Genomic DNA, 18,725 nt, shown 5'->3' with positions numbered 1-18,725 from the left:
CTTAAAAGGAGACAGCAGCAAAACAGCAGCAGAGACTGCAGCAGCAGGAGACTCAGCTCACCCCTCGGGGCTAAGAAGACAGCCCCACAGTCCCTCAAGTGCATGCAGCAGCAAATCAACAGATTCTTCCTGCCACTGCTGCAGCTTCTCCTCAGCTGTCTTTGCATGCGCAGCAACCGCAGCTGCTGCTGCTGTCCCTGCTGCTGCTGCTGCTGCTGCTGCAGTGGCCCCTAAGACAGGGGATTGCTCATCACCGAAGGCAGCCATAAGGACTGCAGCGCCAGGGGCATTTGCTGTCTCTGCTGCTACGTTGCAGCAGCAAACTGCTTTAGCTGCTGCAAGGAGGTTTGCTGCTCTTCGTGCCTCTCGCCTTTGCTGCTTGGCGCCGCTGCTGCTGCCGATACTGCTGCTGCTGCTGCTACCGCTGCTGCTGCTGCTGCTCTCTGAAGCAGCAACAACAGCAGCAGCAGCAGCTGCTGCTGCTGCTGCTGCAGTGCTTCCCAGCAGCTGCTGCAGTGAAGAAAGGAGACAGGAGAAGGCGCGGCGAGGCAAGGAATCAACACTCCCCAAGAAGAAGAGGGGCTGTCCTCTTGCTAGAGCAGCAGCACATGCAGCAAAGCGCTCATCATAATTAAACGAGTACATCAGCAGCTTCTGTTTGTCTCTTCTTTGCTTCTCCAGAGCAACTGTCTCCTTAGAAGATACTCCAAGGGGGGAACGGGCCTCGCTGTCTCCTGCGGAATCCCTTGCAGCAGCACCTCCAGCAGTGCCTGCGCCTGCAGCTGCAGCAGCAGCAGCAGCAGCAGAAGCACGTGAGGGGGGCCTCACAGAGACGCAGCCGCAGATAGCTGGGGGCCTCCCTTTAGTTGCTGTAGCTTCTTCTGCTGCATGCAGCTGCAGCAGGCGGCGGTGGCAAGACCTAAGAAAGGCGAGTCCCGCTGTCTCTTGTTGTTGTTGCTGCTGCTGCTGGCGCCCGGCTGGGGAGGTTTGAGGGTCTCTAGGTGATGCAGCAGCCCCAATCACTCTGCTGTCTCCTTCTCTACCGTCTCCTGTCTCCTCCTCTGCAAGCTGAAGAGGGAATACACCCAAAAGGCTGCAGCAGACAGTCGCCGACTGTACAGCCACCGCAGAGACAGGAAAGAAGAGGGCCCTGGAGACAGCTAGCAGCAAGTTCTTGTTGCTGCAGCACACGTAGCAGCAGCAGACAGCAAAAGCAGACGCAGCATCAACCCAAATCAGAGACACAATCACGGGATACTCGAGGGGGTTCCCCCGGGGGCCCCCCTTGAACCCCCTAAGGGCCCATTAAGGGCACCTAAGGGTCCTTTAAGGCCCTCTAAGAGCCCCTCAAAGGCCTCTAAAGGGGACCCTAAAGGGGCCCCAAATGGACCCCTAAAGGGCCTCTAAAGGGGCCCCTTATGAACCCCTAAAGGGCCCATTAAGGGGCCCCAAATGGGCCCCTCAAAGGCCTCTAAAAGGGCCCCTAAAGGGCCCCTAAAGGGGCCTCAAGTGGGCCCCTAAAGGGCCCCTAAAGGGGCCCTAAAGGGGCCCCAAGTGGGCCCCTAAAGGGCACCTAATAGAAGGATAAAGGGTCCCTAAAGGGCCCCCAAAAGGGGCCCTAATAGAAGGGTAAGGGGTAAGACAGCGTACCAGAGTATGCGGGTGTAGGGGCCTCCTTTAAGTTGCAGTGCTGCGAAGTGTCTCCTTTCAAGGAGACAGAGACACTCGAGGAGGGCGAGGCCCCCAATACGAAAGCGAGCTGTCTCCTCTACGCTGCGTAAGCCTTCATAGGTGAAGAAGGGAAGCAGAGGCAGCTGCAGCAGCCGCTGCTGCTGCTGTTGCTGCTGCTGCAGCAAAGTAGCACCACGACCACCAAGAGACCCCCCAGATGAGACGACAGAAACAGAAGAGAAAGTGTCTCCCTCCAGCCGCATGTGCAGCCGTTCAAGTAAGGCCCCAACGAGCATCAGATTCAGCCTGCAGAGACAGCAGCAGCAGCAGCAGCAACAACAGCAGCAAAGACAATAATTGAAAGCAGACGGAGTCTGAACATGGGCACAAAAAGGCCTCAGGCATCCTCCCAGCGCGTATTAGCAGCAGGAGCTGCAGCAGCAGCAGCAGCAGCAGCAGCATCAGCAGCACCAGCAGCATCAGCAGCAGAGGCAGGAGCCTCGCTCGAAAGAGACAACAGTACACCCCAAAGGGGACTGCCGCTGTGCCGCTTACACACCTCATAGACTGAAAAGTAATACAGATATATACGCATATGCATAGATATATATAATATATATAATATATGCAATAAAAATAAAATATATATAATATATATAATATATTCAATACATACATAATACACATATAATGTATATACATATCCAATATCCATAGAATACATAATATATATAATATATACAAGGTATAGAAAATATATAATATAATATAATATACATATATATAACAGATATAATATAAGATTATAAATATATATATATATGTTTATATAGAGGGGGAAAGGTATAGAAGAGCTCACTTGTGTGTATGTGCATCTGCACTCGTAGACAGCCGGACAAGTGTCTCTGCAAATGCAGCAAGTCTTGCTGCTGTTTGCGGCTGCAGCCGCTGCTGCTGCAGCTGCTGCTGCTGCTGTGGGTCTGCTTCAGAAGAAGCAAGAAGTCCTTTGGAGACAGCGGAGGTCGCCGGCTGCTGCAGCCACTGAAGCAGCAGCAGAGCTGTGTCTCTGCAGCAGCAAGAAGTAAACGCAAGGAGACAAAACAGCAAAAGGACACACTTGCATGAAGCAATGAGCAGCACGGAAGTGCGCAAAGAATTCGCCTGCTGCTGCTGCTGCATCTGATGCAACTGCTGCTGCAGTTCCTGCAGCTCCAGCTGCACCTACTGCTGCTGCTTATGCTGCTATTGCTGCTGCTATTGCTGCTGCTGCTGCTGCTACTGTTGATGCTGCTGTTGTGGCTGCCGGTGAGTGTGCTGGTGCTGCTACTCCTGCTGCTGCTGCTGCTACTGCTGCTTGCAGCCTCCTTAAGTGCTGCTGTAGGAGGCCCGCAGCAACGCAACATGCTGCTGCTGCAGGGGAGACGATCCGCTGCTTGGTGGGTTTGGGTGTACAGTACATACACCAGGGTTGTGGGGTCTCCTTTGGGGTGTATGCTCACCTTAACCAGTAATGCAATCGCTTAGCTCCAGCCATTCTACTGTCTCCAACTGTCTCCGCTACAAAATCAATTAAGCCCCTCTCAGCTAGTGGCTTCAGCTGCTGCGCTCGCTGCAGCAGGACGCGCAGCAGCAACAGCCGAAAGGCCCACACTCGGTCTCCTTCTCTATCTCCCGCTGCTGCTGCTGCTGTTCCTGCTGCTGCTGCTGCTGCTGGTCTCGCCCTGCAGCAGCGCACAAGAGCCTCCATCACCGGGGGCAGCCCCAAAGGCTTCTCTGCAGCAGCAGCAGCACCAGGAGCAGCAGCAGCAGCAGCCGCAGCAGTGCCCCACTCTTGACTGAAACGAATGCAGCAGCAGTCGATCAGCCGCAGCAGCTGCTGCAGCAAGGGGGCCCGGCCCACCGCATCATCGTAAGGGGGCCCCTGCAAAGACACCGCAACGCAGCAACGAGGAGACAGCTGCAGCAAGAAGCTGCAGGCTGGTCTCTGTTTCTTGCTTCTGCTGCTTCTACTGCTGCTGCTGCTGCTGTTGCTCTCTCCTTCCCTATCCCCCGATCCTCAGATACAGACGGCCCTTGGCGCTGCTGCCAGCAACAGCTAAGAAAGCAGCGACAGCAGCAACAACAACAGCAGCTGCAGCAACACCTCTTGATGAAGCAAAGTCGCAGAGAACTGTTCGGACGCAACCAACAGCCACAGCAGCAACAGCACCTGCTGCTGCTGCTGCTGCTGCTGCTGTTGCTTCCTTACATTGTTTGTTTTTTCTTCTAGGGGCGCCAAAGTCGCCCGGCCCGAAAGAATGATCTCCACTTGCTGCTGCGGAGTGCTGCCCTCACGCTGCTGTCTGCTGGTGTCTGCTGCTGCCGTTGCTGCTGCAGCAGCAGCGTCGATCCGCCCCTTCTCTGCTGCAGCAAAGGCGGGGGAGAGAGCGGGGGCCTGCGAGAGGCTGCGCAGCCAATGGGTAGCCCCAAGGCTGCTGCTGTGCAGTGTTTGGGTTGCTGCATGCACCAGCTGCCTCATTGCTGGCCCTAGAGACTGCAGCTGCTGCAGCTGCTGCAGCAGCAGCCCTGTGGTGCTTGCTGCTTTCGGCTTCCTGGTTGCAGAGAAAGCCTCTGCAGCACCAAGAGAGGAGACAAGGGATTCGGAGACGGTTCCTGTCTCCCCAATCGACCCCACAAAGCCCGCCTCCGCCTGTCTCCCCATTCGATCCCACTCGATCCCCAGCGGGGAAACGGTGTGGGGTGGCGATCCCCGATCCCTTGGGAGCGAGTTGTGGGGTGGGGGCCCACGCTTAGGGCCCCACAAGGGCAACGCAGCGTCGGCCTGCTGCTGCATCTGCTGCACGTACACCAGGAGGTTCTTATCGAGAAGCGCATGCAGCCCCGACTCCTCAGCTGCTAATAAAGAGATATAAACATTAGCGTTTGTCTGTGTGCTGCAGCAGGCAGCACACAAACAGCTGTAGGCCCCAAGCAATCCCCTCTGTATCCACTTGATCAATGCTTCTTCTAAACAAGCAGCAGAAGCATCAGCAGCAGCTCCCGCTCCTGCTGCTGCTGTTGCTGTTGCTGTTGTTGCTGCTGCTGCTACTGCCTGTCTACGAGAATCAAAAATATTCAACAGGAAGCGGAAAGAAGAGGAGACAGCCCCGATGGCCTCACGGGTTAAGCTAAACCCGCCAGGACGAGCAGCAGCAGCAGCAGCAGCAACAGCAAACGGTGGAGCTGTTGTTGCGACAGAGCCGCTGCTGATACTACTCTGCTGCTGCTGCTGCTGCAGCAAAGGAGCAACTTTGTCTTTTAATATAGCCAGAGGCGTCACTAAGAAGAGAACCTCAAGGATATTGCAGGCTGAGACGAAGAGTTGCAGCAAACAAACAGCAGCATCAACAGCTTCTTCCCCTTGGGGTGTACGTACACCTTGTTGACTGCGCTCTATAAAGTAGGAATGCCAAGGAGGGGAGATGAGGGGCAGCAATCGACCCCAAAGGAGACTCCAAACCTCACAAAAGAAACCCGAACCGTCATCTGCTGCTGCTGCTGTTGCTGCTGTTGCTGCTGTTGCTGCTGTTGCTGCTGCTGCTGCTGTTGTTATTGCTGCTGGTGCTATTGTTGTTGCTTGTGGTGTTGCTTCTGCTGTTGGTGTTGTTGCTGGTGTTATTGTTGGTACTCCTGCTGCTGTTGCTGCTGTTGTTGTTGCTGCTGCTGCTGCAGCTCTGCCGGCTGCTTGCAGCAGCGGCAGTGCGAGGTGTTTAACTAAGGAAGGCCCCAGAAGTTGTCGTCCCTTTGTTGATGGGCTGGGGGCCCCCCAGAGGGTCGGTGCATGCAGCAGGGGCCCCTTTGGGGTGTATAGGCAGCTATGAGCATCAGCAGAAAGATGAGAGCAGCAATGAGACAGTAGGAAGAGCTGCAGCTGACGGCAGCAGCTGCTGCTGCAGACAGCAACAAAAGAAGACAAAAAATTATTAACACCCCTCAAGACCCCAGTGTGCTTCTCCCTTAATATATCGTGAAGGTGAGAGAGACAAAGAGACAGCGCATGCATGCGCCGCCGATCTCCTGCATCAACACCCCACAAAGCAGCAGCTGTAGCAGCAGCAGGAGACTCCGCTGCTTCGCAGTTTGCTGCTGCAGCAAACGCACGCTGCACCGCCGCCAGCAGCGCGCGCAGCAGCAGCGCGCAGCTCTGCGCCTCAGACCCTCTGCCTGTTGCCCCCGCTGTTGCTGCTGCTGTTGCCGCTGCTGCTGTTGCTGCAGCAGCAGAACCCTCCGGACTGCTACTGGTGACAGCAGCAAAATCTGAGAAGGACAAAGGGAAAGAAAACGCAAGGAGACAGCTAACTCCATTGCTGCAGAGCTCAACACCATCATACAGCAGACGACGGCGGGGCCCCACACTCAATCGCTCTTCCTCAGAAGCCTGCTGCTGCTGCTGCTGCTGCTGCTGCTGCTGCTGCAGTCTCAACGCCTGCTGTTGCAGAGGATTCAGTGTCTCCCTTCTCATTTGCTGCGCGCTGCTGGGGACACATACAGCGTCAGCGCCATCATCACAAGCAGCAGCAGCAACAGCAGCATTTTTAAGAGATGCCTCGTGCAGAATGTCTGTGAGCATCACTGCGGTGTATCCTCCCTCCAATGCTGCTGCCTGAGCCTTGATGGGTACTGTGGGGCCCCCCGCCAGCATTTGTGTTGTTGCTGCAGCAAGAAATATGAAGGCGCTTCTTCTATAGGGCAGCATTTTTATAAACATCTCCCAGTGAGACACCGCAGCAAACAAATCCGCTAGCGCACATACATGGGACAGCAGATAAGGACTCAATGGGGGGTTTGCTGCTGCTGCTGCTGCTGTTGTTGTCATTGTTGCTGTTGTTGCTGTTGGTTTTGTTTGTGCAGCAGCGTAGGAGACAGCTTCGAGTAACAGCTGCTGCTGCTGCAGGTCCTCAACGCCGCTTGAACAGCCCCACAGGTGAAATGCATCCAACAGGAGTTGCAGCAGAAGCTGCTGCTGCTGCTGCTGCTGCTGGTCTCCTTGCTGAACGACGCTGCGGACTGTTTGCATCGCGGTTGTCCCCACCGGTGCGGCTGCTGCTGCTGGAGCTGCTGCTGCTGTTGCAGCTGCTTGTGCTGCAATAGGAGCAGCAGCCAAGCAGCGAGGGGCTCTGATTTGCTGCCTCACAAGCGCCTCCAGCAGCCGAAGGAGACGCTTGTAAAGAGGAGACACTTGAGTTTGTGGGACAGCAAAGACAGCAAATCGCAGTGCCCAAAGTGTCTGCAGCAGAGACACTGCACCAACTGTCTCCTTTCTGTCTCCTACCCACAACCCCCCACTCTCGCTAAGCCCCTCAGGGCCAATCAGGAACGGGATCGGAAAGGAGACGATCCCCAGGAGGACCTTTACCTCCTCACTTAAGGGAACAGCTGCTGCTGCACCTGCTGCTGCTGCTGCTGCTGTTGCTGTTGCTGCCGGAACCCCTATCCCTGGCAGCGCTGTCTCTGCTGTGCCCGCTGCAGTGGGAGGTGCTGCTTCTGCTGCTGCGTGTGTTGTTGCTGCTGCTGTTGCAAGGCCTTTGGAGTTATTAGGGTCTCTTGAGGAGACAGCAGCGCAGCGGAGCAGCAGCAGAGCAAGCCGCAGCAGACAGGCAGCGAGAGTTCGTCTCTGGGTGCTGTCTCCTTCCTCCATTAGGTTTAAAGTGTCTCCTTCTGTCTCCTCCTCTGTCAGGTGTCCCCCCTGCACTGGGCTGCGAAGCAATTCTGCAGCAGCAGCAACAGCAGCAGCTGCTGCTGCAGCAGGGGAGGTGTCCGGCAGCAGCAGCAACTCCCCTGTCTCTGCATGCAGCAAGAAGCTGCTGCTGTAGATGGCCTCAATGGCCTCAAGGCCCTGAACAAAAGCAGCAACAGCTGCAGCAAGAGTACAAGCAGCTGTCTCCTCTCCGGTGTCTGTCTCTGCAGCAAGACACGGGAGAAGAAGGGAGGAGACGATCCCCCAAGGGCCCCTCCTCATAGATGAATGCAGCAGTGTCTCCTTTCGGTCTCCTTTCTGCTGCCAGCACTTAAAGACTGCAGCAAGGCAGCCCTGGGGACTGTCTGTCTCTGCCTTCCACTTACTCGAAGGTGCTGCACCACCTGCTGCTGCTGCTGCTGCTGCTGCTGCTGCTGCTGCTGCTGCTGTTACCGCAGCTACACCAGGTGCTACACCAGCTGCTGCTGTTGCTTCTGGTGGTGCTGCTGCTGCTGCTTGAGGTGACTGAGGCCACAAGGCCTGCAACGATAAAGCAACAAGTTGTATGAGGCTGTCTCTTTTGCTGCTTTTTGCATTGAAGCCACTGGCAGTTGGGTTGAGAAGAAAGGAGAAGAAAGAAGTCCCCAGAGATGTCTTCGTCAGCCTGCTGCTGTCTCCTTTTGTCTTATATCTGTCTCCTTTTGTTCTATCTCTGTCTCCTCTTGTTTGCTCGCTGTCTCCTTCGTCGCCTGCAATGCCTACTAAATGATGCTCCGGGCTTACAAGAGCCAGCAGCAGCACTGTCTCCTTTGAGGTGTCTGTTGCTGTCTCCTTTCGGGTGTCTGTTGTTGTCTCCTTTTGTGTGTCTGTCTCCTCCTGTGGGGTGTCTGTCTCCATTAAGGTGTATGCTGTCTCCTTTTGTGTGTCCGTCTTCTCCTTTTGAGTGTCTGTCTCCATTAAGATGTCTGTTGTCTCCTTTCGGGTATCTTCTGTCTCCTTTAGCGTATCTGCTGTCTCCTTTAGGGTGTATGCTGTCTCCTTTGGGGTGTATGTTGTCTCCTTTAAAGCGTCTCCTTGGCAGCAGAGTAGGCCCAGTTTAAGCGTTATCTCCGCAAGTGTCTCCTTTGTTCTTCTGCTTCTCAATCCCTTAAACTTTTTTATATCTTTTTCTGTCTCTCCTTCTGTCTCTGTCTCTGTCTCTTCTTGCAGCCAAAGGAGCTGCAGGGCCTTCTGCAGCCACTGTCTAATGCTGCAGCTTTTAAGGAGACAAACGCATGCAGCCCCAAACGTCTCCACAACAAAAAGGAGACAATCTAGCAGCAAACAACATTCCTGCATTAAATGATAAAAACTAACAGAAGGCCCTTTTGGGGCTTGCATGCACGAACGCTGCTGAAGCACGACCTCAAGAGCCACCTCAATCCCTGCAGCAGCAGCAGCAGCAACAGCAGCAACAACAAGTGCAACAGTTGCAGGAACAGCACTCCCACGAGCAGCAGCAGCAGCTGCAACAGTAATAGAAGCAGGAACGGCAGCAGCAACAACAGCAGGAAAAGCAACGGAAGCAGCAGCAGCAACGACAACAACGGCAGCAACTGGAACAGAACCAGCAACAGTAGCAGGAACACGAACAAGAACAGCAGCAGCAGCAGCAACAGCAGCATCAGAAGCAGCAGCAATAGCAGCAATAGCAGCAGCAGCAGCACCACCACCACCACCAATGCATGAAGCAATGTACACGAAGCAGCAGCAACATAGTGAGGGTTTGCTGCATGAACAGCGGCTACGGAGAAGGGGGCTCAACCCGCACCTTTAACTGCCTTAAAGGCCCAGTCTCCTACACGCACATTTCCAGCAGCAGCAGCAGCAGCAGCAAAAGCAGCTGTTTGTCTTGCTGCTGCTGGTGACGCTGCTGCTGTTGCTGCTGGTGGTGCTGCTGCGGGTGTTGCTGCTGCTTCTGCTGCTGCTGGCGCTGAGCCTGCTGCATGCACATTTGATAAGAACTGCTGCAGCAGAGACCGGCAAACGCTACGTACACGGGGGTTGCCTGAAAACCTGCAAGCAGCAGAGCAGCAGCAAACCCTAAACCCTAAACCCTAAACCCTCAAGGAGACTGTTTCACTGTTGAGCCATCATAACTGTCCCCTATTCTTAGATGAAGGAAAACCGCAAATTCGAAAGGAGACAAATAAAACAAAGTCTAGAAGAAGAGGTTTAATAATAAGGGTTTAAGAATAAGGGTTTAATGATAAGGGTTTAAGAATAAGGGTTTAGTAATGTGGGTTTAATAGTAAGGGTTTAATAATGAGGGTTTAATGATAAGGGTTTAAGAATAAGGGTTCAATAATTAGGGTTTAAGAGTTAGAATTTAAGAGTAAGGGTTTAATAGTAAGGGTTTAACAATGAGGGCTTAAGAATGAGGGTTTAAGATTGAGGGTTTAAGAATGAGGGTTTAATAATAATAAGGGTTTAATATTGAGGGTTTAATGATAAGGGTTTAATAATAAGGGTTTAAGAGTAAGGGTTTAAGAATGAGGGTTTAATAATAAGGATTTAAGAATAAGGGTTTAAGAGTAAGGGTATAATAATAAGGGCTTAATAATAAGGGTTTAAGAATGAGGGTTTAATAATAAGGGTTTAAGAATGAGGGTTTAATGATGAGGGTTTAAGGGCCTAACAAAGCAAAGGGAATGAGTTGTTCTATGAAGGTCTCTCGCTGCAGCACAGCGCGTTGTCTCCTCTCCGCTTGCTGCGAATCTGTCTCCTTGAGAGTCTCCGCTCCACTCTCTGCTCCTGCTGCTCCTGCTGCTGTTGCTGCTGTTGCTGCTGTTGCTGCTGCTGCTACGTCTTTGTATCTCTCAAGGAGACACTGCGCAGCAGCTGCGACTCCAAGGAGACAGTGCTGCGCTTCTAAGGCTTCGTGGGGGTCTCCTATTTCTTCAGCCTCCTCATCGCCAAACAAATCAGAAAAACAGCAGCAGCAGGTCGTGCTGCTGCTGCTGTTGCTGTTGCTGCTTCTGTCGTTGCTGCTGTTGCTGCTGCAGTTAGCATTATCATCTGCTGCAGCGGGGTTCAGCAAGGGCCTGGGGAGGGCCCTTAGGAGGCCGAAGAAGGCACTAGCAGCTGTCTCCTGCAGCATGTCTTGTGCTGCGCTGCAGCAGCAGATGTGGGGCCCCACAGGCAGCAGCGCTCGCAGCACTGTGAGGCCCCCCAGACGACAGTAGGAAGACCCCACGCAAACAGGCAGCAGCAGAAGCTGCTTCAGTAGATGCTGCAGCAGCAGCAAATCCCTGGCTTGTTTTTGCTGCTGTACTGCCGCGTCCAGGGACTCCTCTGCAGCAGCAGCAGCGGCAGCAGCAGCAGCGGGAGCCCAGGAGGCAGCAGCAGAAGCAGCACCCCGCTGCTGCGCCACGCTGAGCCGCCGCAGCAACCTACATATTAAAGCCATAGCTGCAGCAGCAGCAGCAGCACGGTGGGAGGCGAAGGGATGGCTGAGGCCCTCAGCAAGTGTCTCCACGACAGCTTCAAGCTGCAGCAAACCGGCAGCAGCAACAGCAGCAGCAGCAGCAACGGAATTAATGGCATTAGCAGCATCACAAAAGCAACAGCAGCAGAGAGGGGGCAGCAGCAATAGCAGCAAGGGCATGAGCATCAACACAACAGCTGCAGCAGCACAGACAGACAGCAGCAGCAGCAGCGACAGCAGCAGTGGGTGTTGCAGCAGCAGCAGCAGCAGCAGCAAGCAGATTAAGCCCTCACTGGCGGAGACGACGCCGCAGTTGAAGAGGCAGCAGCGACATCTAGAGAGACTTGCTGCAGCTGCAGCAGCACAGCAGACAACACCTGCTGGGGGACGGGATCGTGTGAGGCAATCAACTCCAAGATAGAAGGCAGCACTGCGCGGTAGAGACACCCCAAAGCCACTGCTGCTGCTGCCGCTGCAGCGCTAGAAGCCGCTTGTCCTGCTGCTGCTGGAGCAGCTGGCCCCCATTGACTGACTCCAGTACCAACAGCAGCAGCAGCTGCAGTAGCAGGAGCAGCAGCAGCAGCATTGAGTGCAGCGAGTGCCTTGTTTGTGATAGAGCGGAGGAGAGCAGCAAGCACGTCGCATAGTGCTGCTTTTTCTTGTCTGTTTGCTGCTTGCAGCGCAGCCTTTGCTGCCAGCAGCACTAAGCTGTCTCCTTTAAGACAGAGACAGAGTGGGGGAGCCGGCGCTGCTGCAGCTGTTGCTGCTGCTGCTGCTGCGGCTGCTGGTGGTGCGGCTGGTGTTGCTGTTGCTGTTGCTGCTGCTGCTGCTGCTGCGTTCGCAGAGGAGGGGAGACACAGAGACAGCTGCAAGAAGCACTCAGGAGACACTTGATTGTCTCCACCGAAGGCCTCTCCTGCTATCCAAGCCTCAGCAAACTTCAGGGCAAGAGATGGAGAGACAGATGAGGGGAGGAGACGACGCGGTAACCTCGCGAGCTGCAGAGACACCCGGGGCCCCACATCTGCCAGCAGTAGCAGCACAGACTGCTGCACTGACACCGCCAGAGGGCTGCTGCAGCAGCAGCAGCCCTCTGCAGATGCTGCTTCAGATGAGCAAGAGCAAACAGACAACGAAGAAAGAAAGCTTAAAGATTCCTTCCAAGGAGATCTTGAATGCAACAGCTGCCTAGACACCCCAAGCTGCCTAGACACCCCAATCCGCATCAGTGCATCACGAGAAGCTGCAGACGGCCCCTCAACTCCTTTAGGAGACAACAGAAAAGGGAGCAGCAAAGGCAGCGTCTCCTGCAGCAGCAAGTCCCCTTCCCAAAGCAGCTGCTCCTCCCGTGCCTGAGCCTTCTGCTGCTGCTGCTGCTGCTGCTGCTGTTGCTGTTGCTGTTGCTGTTGCTGTTGCCAGCGGTGGAGAGTACTGACTGCAGCAGCAGCGAGCTGCAGGTCGTGTCTACCCAGCAGCAGCGCCAGTTTTAAGATGCGAAGGAGGAGGGGGGGCCTCGAGAAAAGAAAGGTGTCTGGGGCTGTCAGCAGCAGCGCAGTAGCTGCTGCTGCTGCTGCTGAATCTAAAGAAGGCGCTGCTGCTTCTAGCAGCAGCAGAGCCTGTGCAAGCGATGCATGCGCTCGCCCTAAAGCGCAGCTGTCGCTGCACAAAGTGCAAGCGCAGCCACTGCAGCAGCAGCAGCTGCTGCTGCTGCTGCTCCAGGAGCTGCTCGTGGCTAGAGCGCTTCGCTTGTGGTGAGGAGACAGCTGCTGTTGCTGCTGCTGCTGCTCCTGCTCCTGCTGCTTCGCTGCTGCTGCAGTGTCTCCTACTGCCCAGGCCTCAACGAAGGGCCTCAGCGCGAGCAGCAGCGCCAACAGCCCCGGGGGTGCTGAGGGCTGCAGCAGCGCTGAGCGCAGCAGCGCAGCAGAGACAGCTACCCTGCGCAGGAAAGCAGACAGATAGAGGAGACAGTTTGCTGCTTCATATTGGGGCTTAGAGTGCATATATATGTCTGTCTCCGTCTCTGGCTGCTTCTCTCCTCGTTCATTACTTTCTCTGTCTCTGTCTCTGTCTCTTTCTGTCGCTTTCCTTGCCTATGTTGGTGTCTCCTCCTGTCTCTCTATCTGCAATATGTCTGTCTCTGTCCCTCTATGTCTCCGTGTCTGTCTGTGTCTGTCTCCGTTTGTATCTCCGTCTCTGTCTCTGTCTCTAATATGTCTGTCTCTCTTTCTCTTTGTCTGCCTCTCGCTCTATCTAATATATCTGTCTATCTTTATTTGTTTTTGTCTCTATCTCTATATGTCTGTCCCTTTCTTTCTTGTTTTCTGTCTCTGTCTCTAACACATCTGTCTCTCCTTATTTCTCTCTCTGTCTCTATATGTCTCTCTTTCTTTGTTCCTGTCTCTGTCTCTCTCTATCTCTTTCTCTTTTGTCTCTGTCTCTAATATATATATATATATATGTATATATATATATATATATATATATGTCTCTCTTTGTTTCTGTCTCTGTCTCTCTTTATCTCCCTGTTGTTTTGTATTGGGGCCAGCAATATGATTCTCTAGTGGGGTAATTTAAAGAAAAAACAAAAATAAGAGAGAGAGGAGACAGAAAAAAGAGACAGAGGAAGCATAAAAAAGAGACAAAAGAGACAGAAAAAGAGACAAAAGAAACAGAAAAAGGAGACAAAAAAGACTGAGAAAAAGAGAGAAAAGAGACAAAAAGGAGACAAAAGGGACAAAAAAAACAGAAACAAAGGAGACAGAAAAAAGACACAAAAGAGACAGAAAGCAAAGGGGAACAGAGACAGAAAAAAGAGACAGATGAAGCAGAAAAAGAAGGCAGCAGAGAGGCAGACAAAGGAGACACCGGCTACAGAGAAGGAGACAGCAATAGAAAAAAGAGACAGAGATAGAGGAGACAGAAAAAAGAGACAGAAGAGACAAACCGTTCAGCATGCAGCAAACGGAGTGTCTGCGGAGACACCGCAAATATATGACAGAGACAAATCGCCAACCGCTGCAGCAGCAACTCTAGAGACACCTCCCCGCATGCACGTAGGGTGATATCAATAAGGCTATTGGCTTCCTTTTCTTCTTCTTCTGCAGCAGCAGCGCCGGGAACAGCAGCAGAAGCAGCTGCAGCAGGATTAGAAGGAAGGTCGATTCTGGTTTGCTGCTGTGTGGGGCTTGCATCTATAGAAACCTCGTTGCTCAGCTGCAGCAGGAGACAGGCAGCAGCTGTCTCCTCTGCTGCTCCGCCCCCAGGAGACAGCAGCAGCGCCTCCACGAGGTTCCGCAGATTGCTGGCTGTCTCCTTTTGCTGCTTGTTTGTGGGGAGCAACCCAAGGGAGAGACAAGAAAAAATCTGCTCTAACAGGCAGCAGCAAAGAGACAGACGCCAGCTGCTGCTGAAAGGAGACACCGCAGCACCAACCCTGCAACGGCGTTCACCTGTCTCCTCCCGCGGGCGCTTCTCCCGTACGCTGCTGCTACTGCTGCTGCTGCTGCTACTGCTGCTGCTGCTGCTGCTGCTGATGTCGTTGCTGCATTCATCTGAAGCTTCCCAGGTGTATCTGTCTCCTTCCTGCCTCAAGACAGCACCCCACAGGAGGCCAACGGAGACAGCTGGAGATGTCTGTCTCTCTGTCTCTTCGTGCAGTGCAAGTGAGAGGGACTGATTAATTAAAGCATTAAGGGCTGCCTTTGGGGCCCCTTCGTGCTGCAGGATCTCCTCTCCTGATGCTGTCTCCTGTGTCTCCTTTTGTGTCTCCTTTGTCTCCTTTTTCGTTGCTTTCGTCTCTTCTTCCGTCTCCTCTGTAGCTCCTGCAGCAGAACTACCAGCTGCACCCACAGCAGCTGCAGCAGCAGCTGCTGCTGCAGCATCCTCTGCTGCTGCTGCAAGCAGCAGGGCGCGTACCCCGCTGCGGAGAGCTGCTGCAGCTTCCGGCAGCAGCGCCTGCGGTAGGGCCCCCGCCAGTGTATGCAATTGAAATAAGGAGACAGCAACCTGCTGCAGCAGCCGGCATAACTCAGCAGGTAATATGAATGGTGATGTCTCCTGTCTCCTTTTGCTTTCTGTCTCCTTTTGCTTGCACTGTCCTCCTTCTCCTCTCTCTGCTGTCGCCACTCCAGACGAGACGGGGAGCTGCTGCTGCAGCATAGGGTGCTGCGCAGCAGCGCGGTGTCTCTTGGTTGCTGCTGTCTCCTTAGGCTCCACGCATTCAGTAGCAGCAGCCCCCAAGCCATTAGAGCCCTGGCCTGTCTCCTGCTGCAGCAGGAGACAACAAAGTGTCTCTCCTGCTGCTGCCAGGAGCTGCAGCAGCTGCTTCGCCACAGAGGGACCGTGCTGTTGCTGTCTCCGTTGGGGGCTGCAGCAGGCGCATGCGAGGAGGAGACAGGCCCTAGCAGCAGCAATGCCTTGCTGCTGCTGCTGTTCACGGTCCCGCAACAGCAGCAGACACGGCAGCAGCAGCTGCGCCCTGCAGCAGCACTGCCGCCACCAACCTGCTGATGAATAAATTAATGTCTCCTCAGGCAGCAAACTCGCTTTAATTAACTCCGATAGAACACAGGAACCAAACAGTTGCAAGGAGACACCACACTCCAACCCCCCGCTGCTGCTGCTGCTGCTGTTGCTGTTGCTGCTACTGCTGCTGCTTCTGCTGCGGCGGCTCAGCTGAATCATTATACGCAGCAGCGCGCGAGTGGCTGCGGTGGAGACAGAAGAATGAGAAGAGACAGTCAGCGCCAGCAGTCTCTCCAACAGAGTTCTCCCGTCCCTCCTTATGTACTTCTCCCCGCTGCTGCTGCTGCTGCTGCTGCTGCTGCTGCTGCTGGTTGGTGTCTTCTTGAAGGAGGCTGCATGTCCTGTCTCCTCAAGGCCCGCATTAAATTCTAGCGCGATGTCTCTATCGATGAAGGAGACAAATGTCTCCGCCCCTTCTGCCAAGACGGATAAGGCAGCAACTTGAAGAGACACTTGCTGCTGCTGCTGCTGTTGCTGCTGCTGGTGCGTCTCAGCGCCTGTTACGTCTGCAGCAGCAGCCCCTTGAGTGCCTACGACAGCTAAGAAGGCATACAGTCTCCTCCAAGCAGCAGAAGGCAGCAGAGCAGCAAGGATAACAGGTGGGGGCCCCCTCAGCAGCAACTCATTAAGAGCTTCTAGGGCCCCCAGTGTCTCCGTTGGGCTCCGCAGCGAGGCCCCTGCTGTAAGGTCCAGGCGACAGGCGATTTGCTGCAGCAGCTGCAGCAACCAAGGAGAAGCAAGAGTTGGGTGCTGCTGCAGACGGCACAGCAGCACAGCTGCAAGAGACACAACAACAGAAACAGAAACAGAACAATAAGTATAGTTTGCTGCTGCTGCTGCTGCTGCGCAAGCACCCAAGAGCAGCTGCTTCTGCTGCAACGCAAGCAGGAATAGATGCAGCAGCAGCAACATCGGCAGCAGCAGCAGCTGCTGCATCAGCTGCAGCAGCTGCTGTAGTGTCTTCGCATTCCCCCGAGGACAGAATGCACAAAGTAAAAACCAAGTAAGGAGACAGGTAGCATCTGTCTCTGTCAGTGCAGCACTCTAACAAACTCTGTCTCTGTCTCTGTGTCTGTCTCTTTTTTCTTTTTTATGTCTCTGTCTCTTTTTCTTTCTCTGTCTCTGTCTGTCTCTGTCTCTGTCTCTGTCTTTGTCTCTGCCCCTGTCTCTGTCTCTGTCTCCTTTGTCTGTCTCCTCTTTCAGTTTGTCTTTCGGTTCTGTCTCCTTTTCTCTGCGTCTGTGCTCCTTCTCTGTCTCCTTTCAGCCTCCTTTCTGTCTCCTTTCTGTCTCCTTTCTGTTGCTTTCTCTGTCTCCTTTCTGTCTCTTCTCTGTCTCTTTACTGCAGCCACCTACCCAGCAGCAGCAGCAGCTCAGCGCGCACAGTCGCTGTCCCTCGCCTTCCGCTGTCTCTCAGCTCTTCATACAAACGCCGCACCAATCCCTCCACCCACCAACCACCATCACCACCCTCACCTAACACACACCCCCCACCCCACAAACCCTCAGGGGGGCCCCTCAGGGGGGCCCCCCCCACATGAACCCCTATGGGGCCCCCCTCCAGATGGACCCCTAGGGGGGCCCCCATAGGGTCCCCTAGGGGGGCCCCCACAGGATCCCCTAGGGGTGCCCCCACATAGGTCTGTTCGGGGGCCTCCAGAGGGGCCCCTTCCGGGGCCCCCACAGGAGTATCTTTGGGGGCCCTCATAGGGGCCCCTAGGGTGTCCTCCTTAGGGGCCCCTATGAGGGTACTCAAGGGGGCCCCCACGAGGGTACTTAGGGGGCCCCCCGCATGGGGCCCCAGGGGGCCCCCCTTGGGGCCCCTTTGTTCTGTTTGGGATGCAAAGGCGGATCTCAGAAGGCGCGCTGCTGATTGTTTGATTTTGTGTGAGGGGTCCACGAACAAGAGGTGTAGACATGTCTCCTGAGAAGGGAGACAGGAGACAAAAGGAGACAAAAAGAGACATTTAAGAGGCTTTTAGGGTCTATATATATATATATATATATATTTACTTATTCTATCTTTGTCTTATTACTCTTTCTTGTTGCTGCTGATAGGGATGCATGCATGGGACAGTCGGAGGCCGCCGCAGCAGCAGCAGCAACAGCAGCAGCAACAGCAGCAGCACCACCAGCAACAACAGCAGCAGCAGCAACAACAGCCACAGCAATAGCAGCTTCAACAGCAACAGCACCAGCAATAGTAGCGACAGCAACAACAGCACCAGCAACAACAACAACACCAGCAGCAACAGCAGCAACAGCAGCAACAGCAGCCACAGCAGCAACAGCAACAGCACAAGCAGCAGCAACAGCAGCAGCAACAGCAGCAGCAACAGCAGCAGCAACAGCAGCAACAGAAGTGTATGCAATCGTACTGTGAATTCTACAAATTTGTTTGCGTCTGTTGAATAGGCAAAAGGCTTGGCTGAGAGTATAAGGATGCTGCTGAGCTCCAAAGTTTGCTTCTTTAGAGTTATATCAGAGGCCCCCTTATGCAGCGCAGCAGCAGCAGCTGTTGAAAGGAGCCCAGACTTCGAAAAAACCGCTTCACAGAGAGCTGCTGCTGCTGCTGCTGCTCCTGCTGCTGCTCCTGCTGCTGTTGCTGCTGTTGCTGCTACTGCAGCGTCGCCGATCAAGCTGTAGGGGCCCCCCAGGGGTCCCTCTACAGGGGGCTGTTCCCAGCATAAGAGCTCTTCAGTCTCTCGTAAACAAACCCCCAGTTGTACTGAGAGAACTTCGTATTTGTTTTGCTGCAGCGGGGTTGTCGTCTGGTCTGCTGCTGCAGCTGCCAACGCACAACGCCACTCAGCATTCAGTCTGCGGAGACGGCGAGCAAGGGCTAAGCCGTCCATTCCGAACTGCAGCACCAGCAGCAGCAGCAGCAGCAGCAGCGGGAGCAGCAGCAGCAGCAGCAGCAGCAGCAGCAGCCTGGACCATTTTGGCTGCAATCGAGACAGAAGCCAGCAGCAGACAAGCGAACTGTTCACGAGGGGCTACGAGTCCTTCATTTCTCAACTTTTTAACAAATTTGTTAAACATAAAAATAAATAAATAAATATTTATTTAAATATTCCTGAGATATTTATTACGCTGAGGCTTAGCTACTGTCTGCACAACGAAAGAGGCGGCGAGGGGCCCCGGCGCGACCGCGGTACAGGCAGCAGAGAAGGAAAAGCTAAAGAATAAATTAATTAATTGTAACAAAGATTGTAAATATAAATGTACAAAAGTTTATTATTTATTCGTTTTTTATTTGATAAACTTTCTGCAAAAAGAAACTCCAATTTCAACAGAAAGTTTGCAAGTCGTGCTGAGCCGCCCGCCAGCTGTTGACTTTCAAATGCATTT

At 54.0% G+C, this 18,725-nt stretch overlaps 1 protein-coding gene across 1 annotated transcript in view; it reads right to left on the bottom strand.

The window, feature by feature from the left end:
• Window positions 1-18,229, bottom strand: part of EAH_00022960 (hypothetical protein, conserved) — a gene marked incomplete at both ends in the record, with an annotated part of 29,740 nt that extends 11,511 nt beyond the window's left edge. The window contains 11 exons of the mRNA XM_013396883.1: window positions 62-1,180; window positions 1,651-1,977; window positions 2,531-2,737; window positions 3,171-3,592; window positions 3,920-8,811; window positions 9,198-9,442; window positions 10,066-10,916; window positions 11,147-12,788; window positions 13,798-16,153; window positions 16,731-17,298; window positions 17,753-18,229. Coding sequence (XP_013252337.1) covers window positions 62-1,180; window positions 1,651-1,977; window positions 2,531-2,737; window positions 3,171-3,592; window positions 3,920-8,811; window positions 9,198-9,442; window positions 10,066-10,916; window positions 11,147-12,788; window positions 13,798-16,153; window positions 16,731-17,298; window positions 17,753-18,229 — 13,106 coding nt within the window. The remainder of the gene's footprint in view (window positions 1-61; window positions 1,181-1,650; window positions 1,978-2,530; window positions 2,738-3,170; window positions 3,593-3,919; window positions 8,812-9,197; window positions 9,443-10,065; window positions 10,917-11,146; window positions 12,789-13,797; window positions 16,154-16,730; window positions 17,299-17,752) is intronic.
• Window positions 18,230-18,725: the final 496 nt, after the last annotated feature.

This window comes from Eimeria acervulina, genomic scaffold (assembly GCF_000499425.1).
Source record: "Eimeria acervulina Houghton genomic scaffold, Eah_scaff171, whole genome shotgun sequence".
Lineage (NCBI taxonomy): Eukaryota > Apicomplexa > Conoidasida > Eucoccidiorida > Eimeriidae > Eimeria > Eimeria acervulina.
The sequence above is the reverse complement of the archived record's forward strand: the minus strand, read 5'-3'. Positions and strand labels throughout refer to the sequence as shown.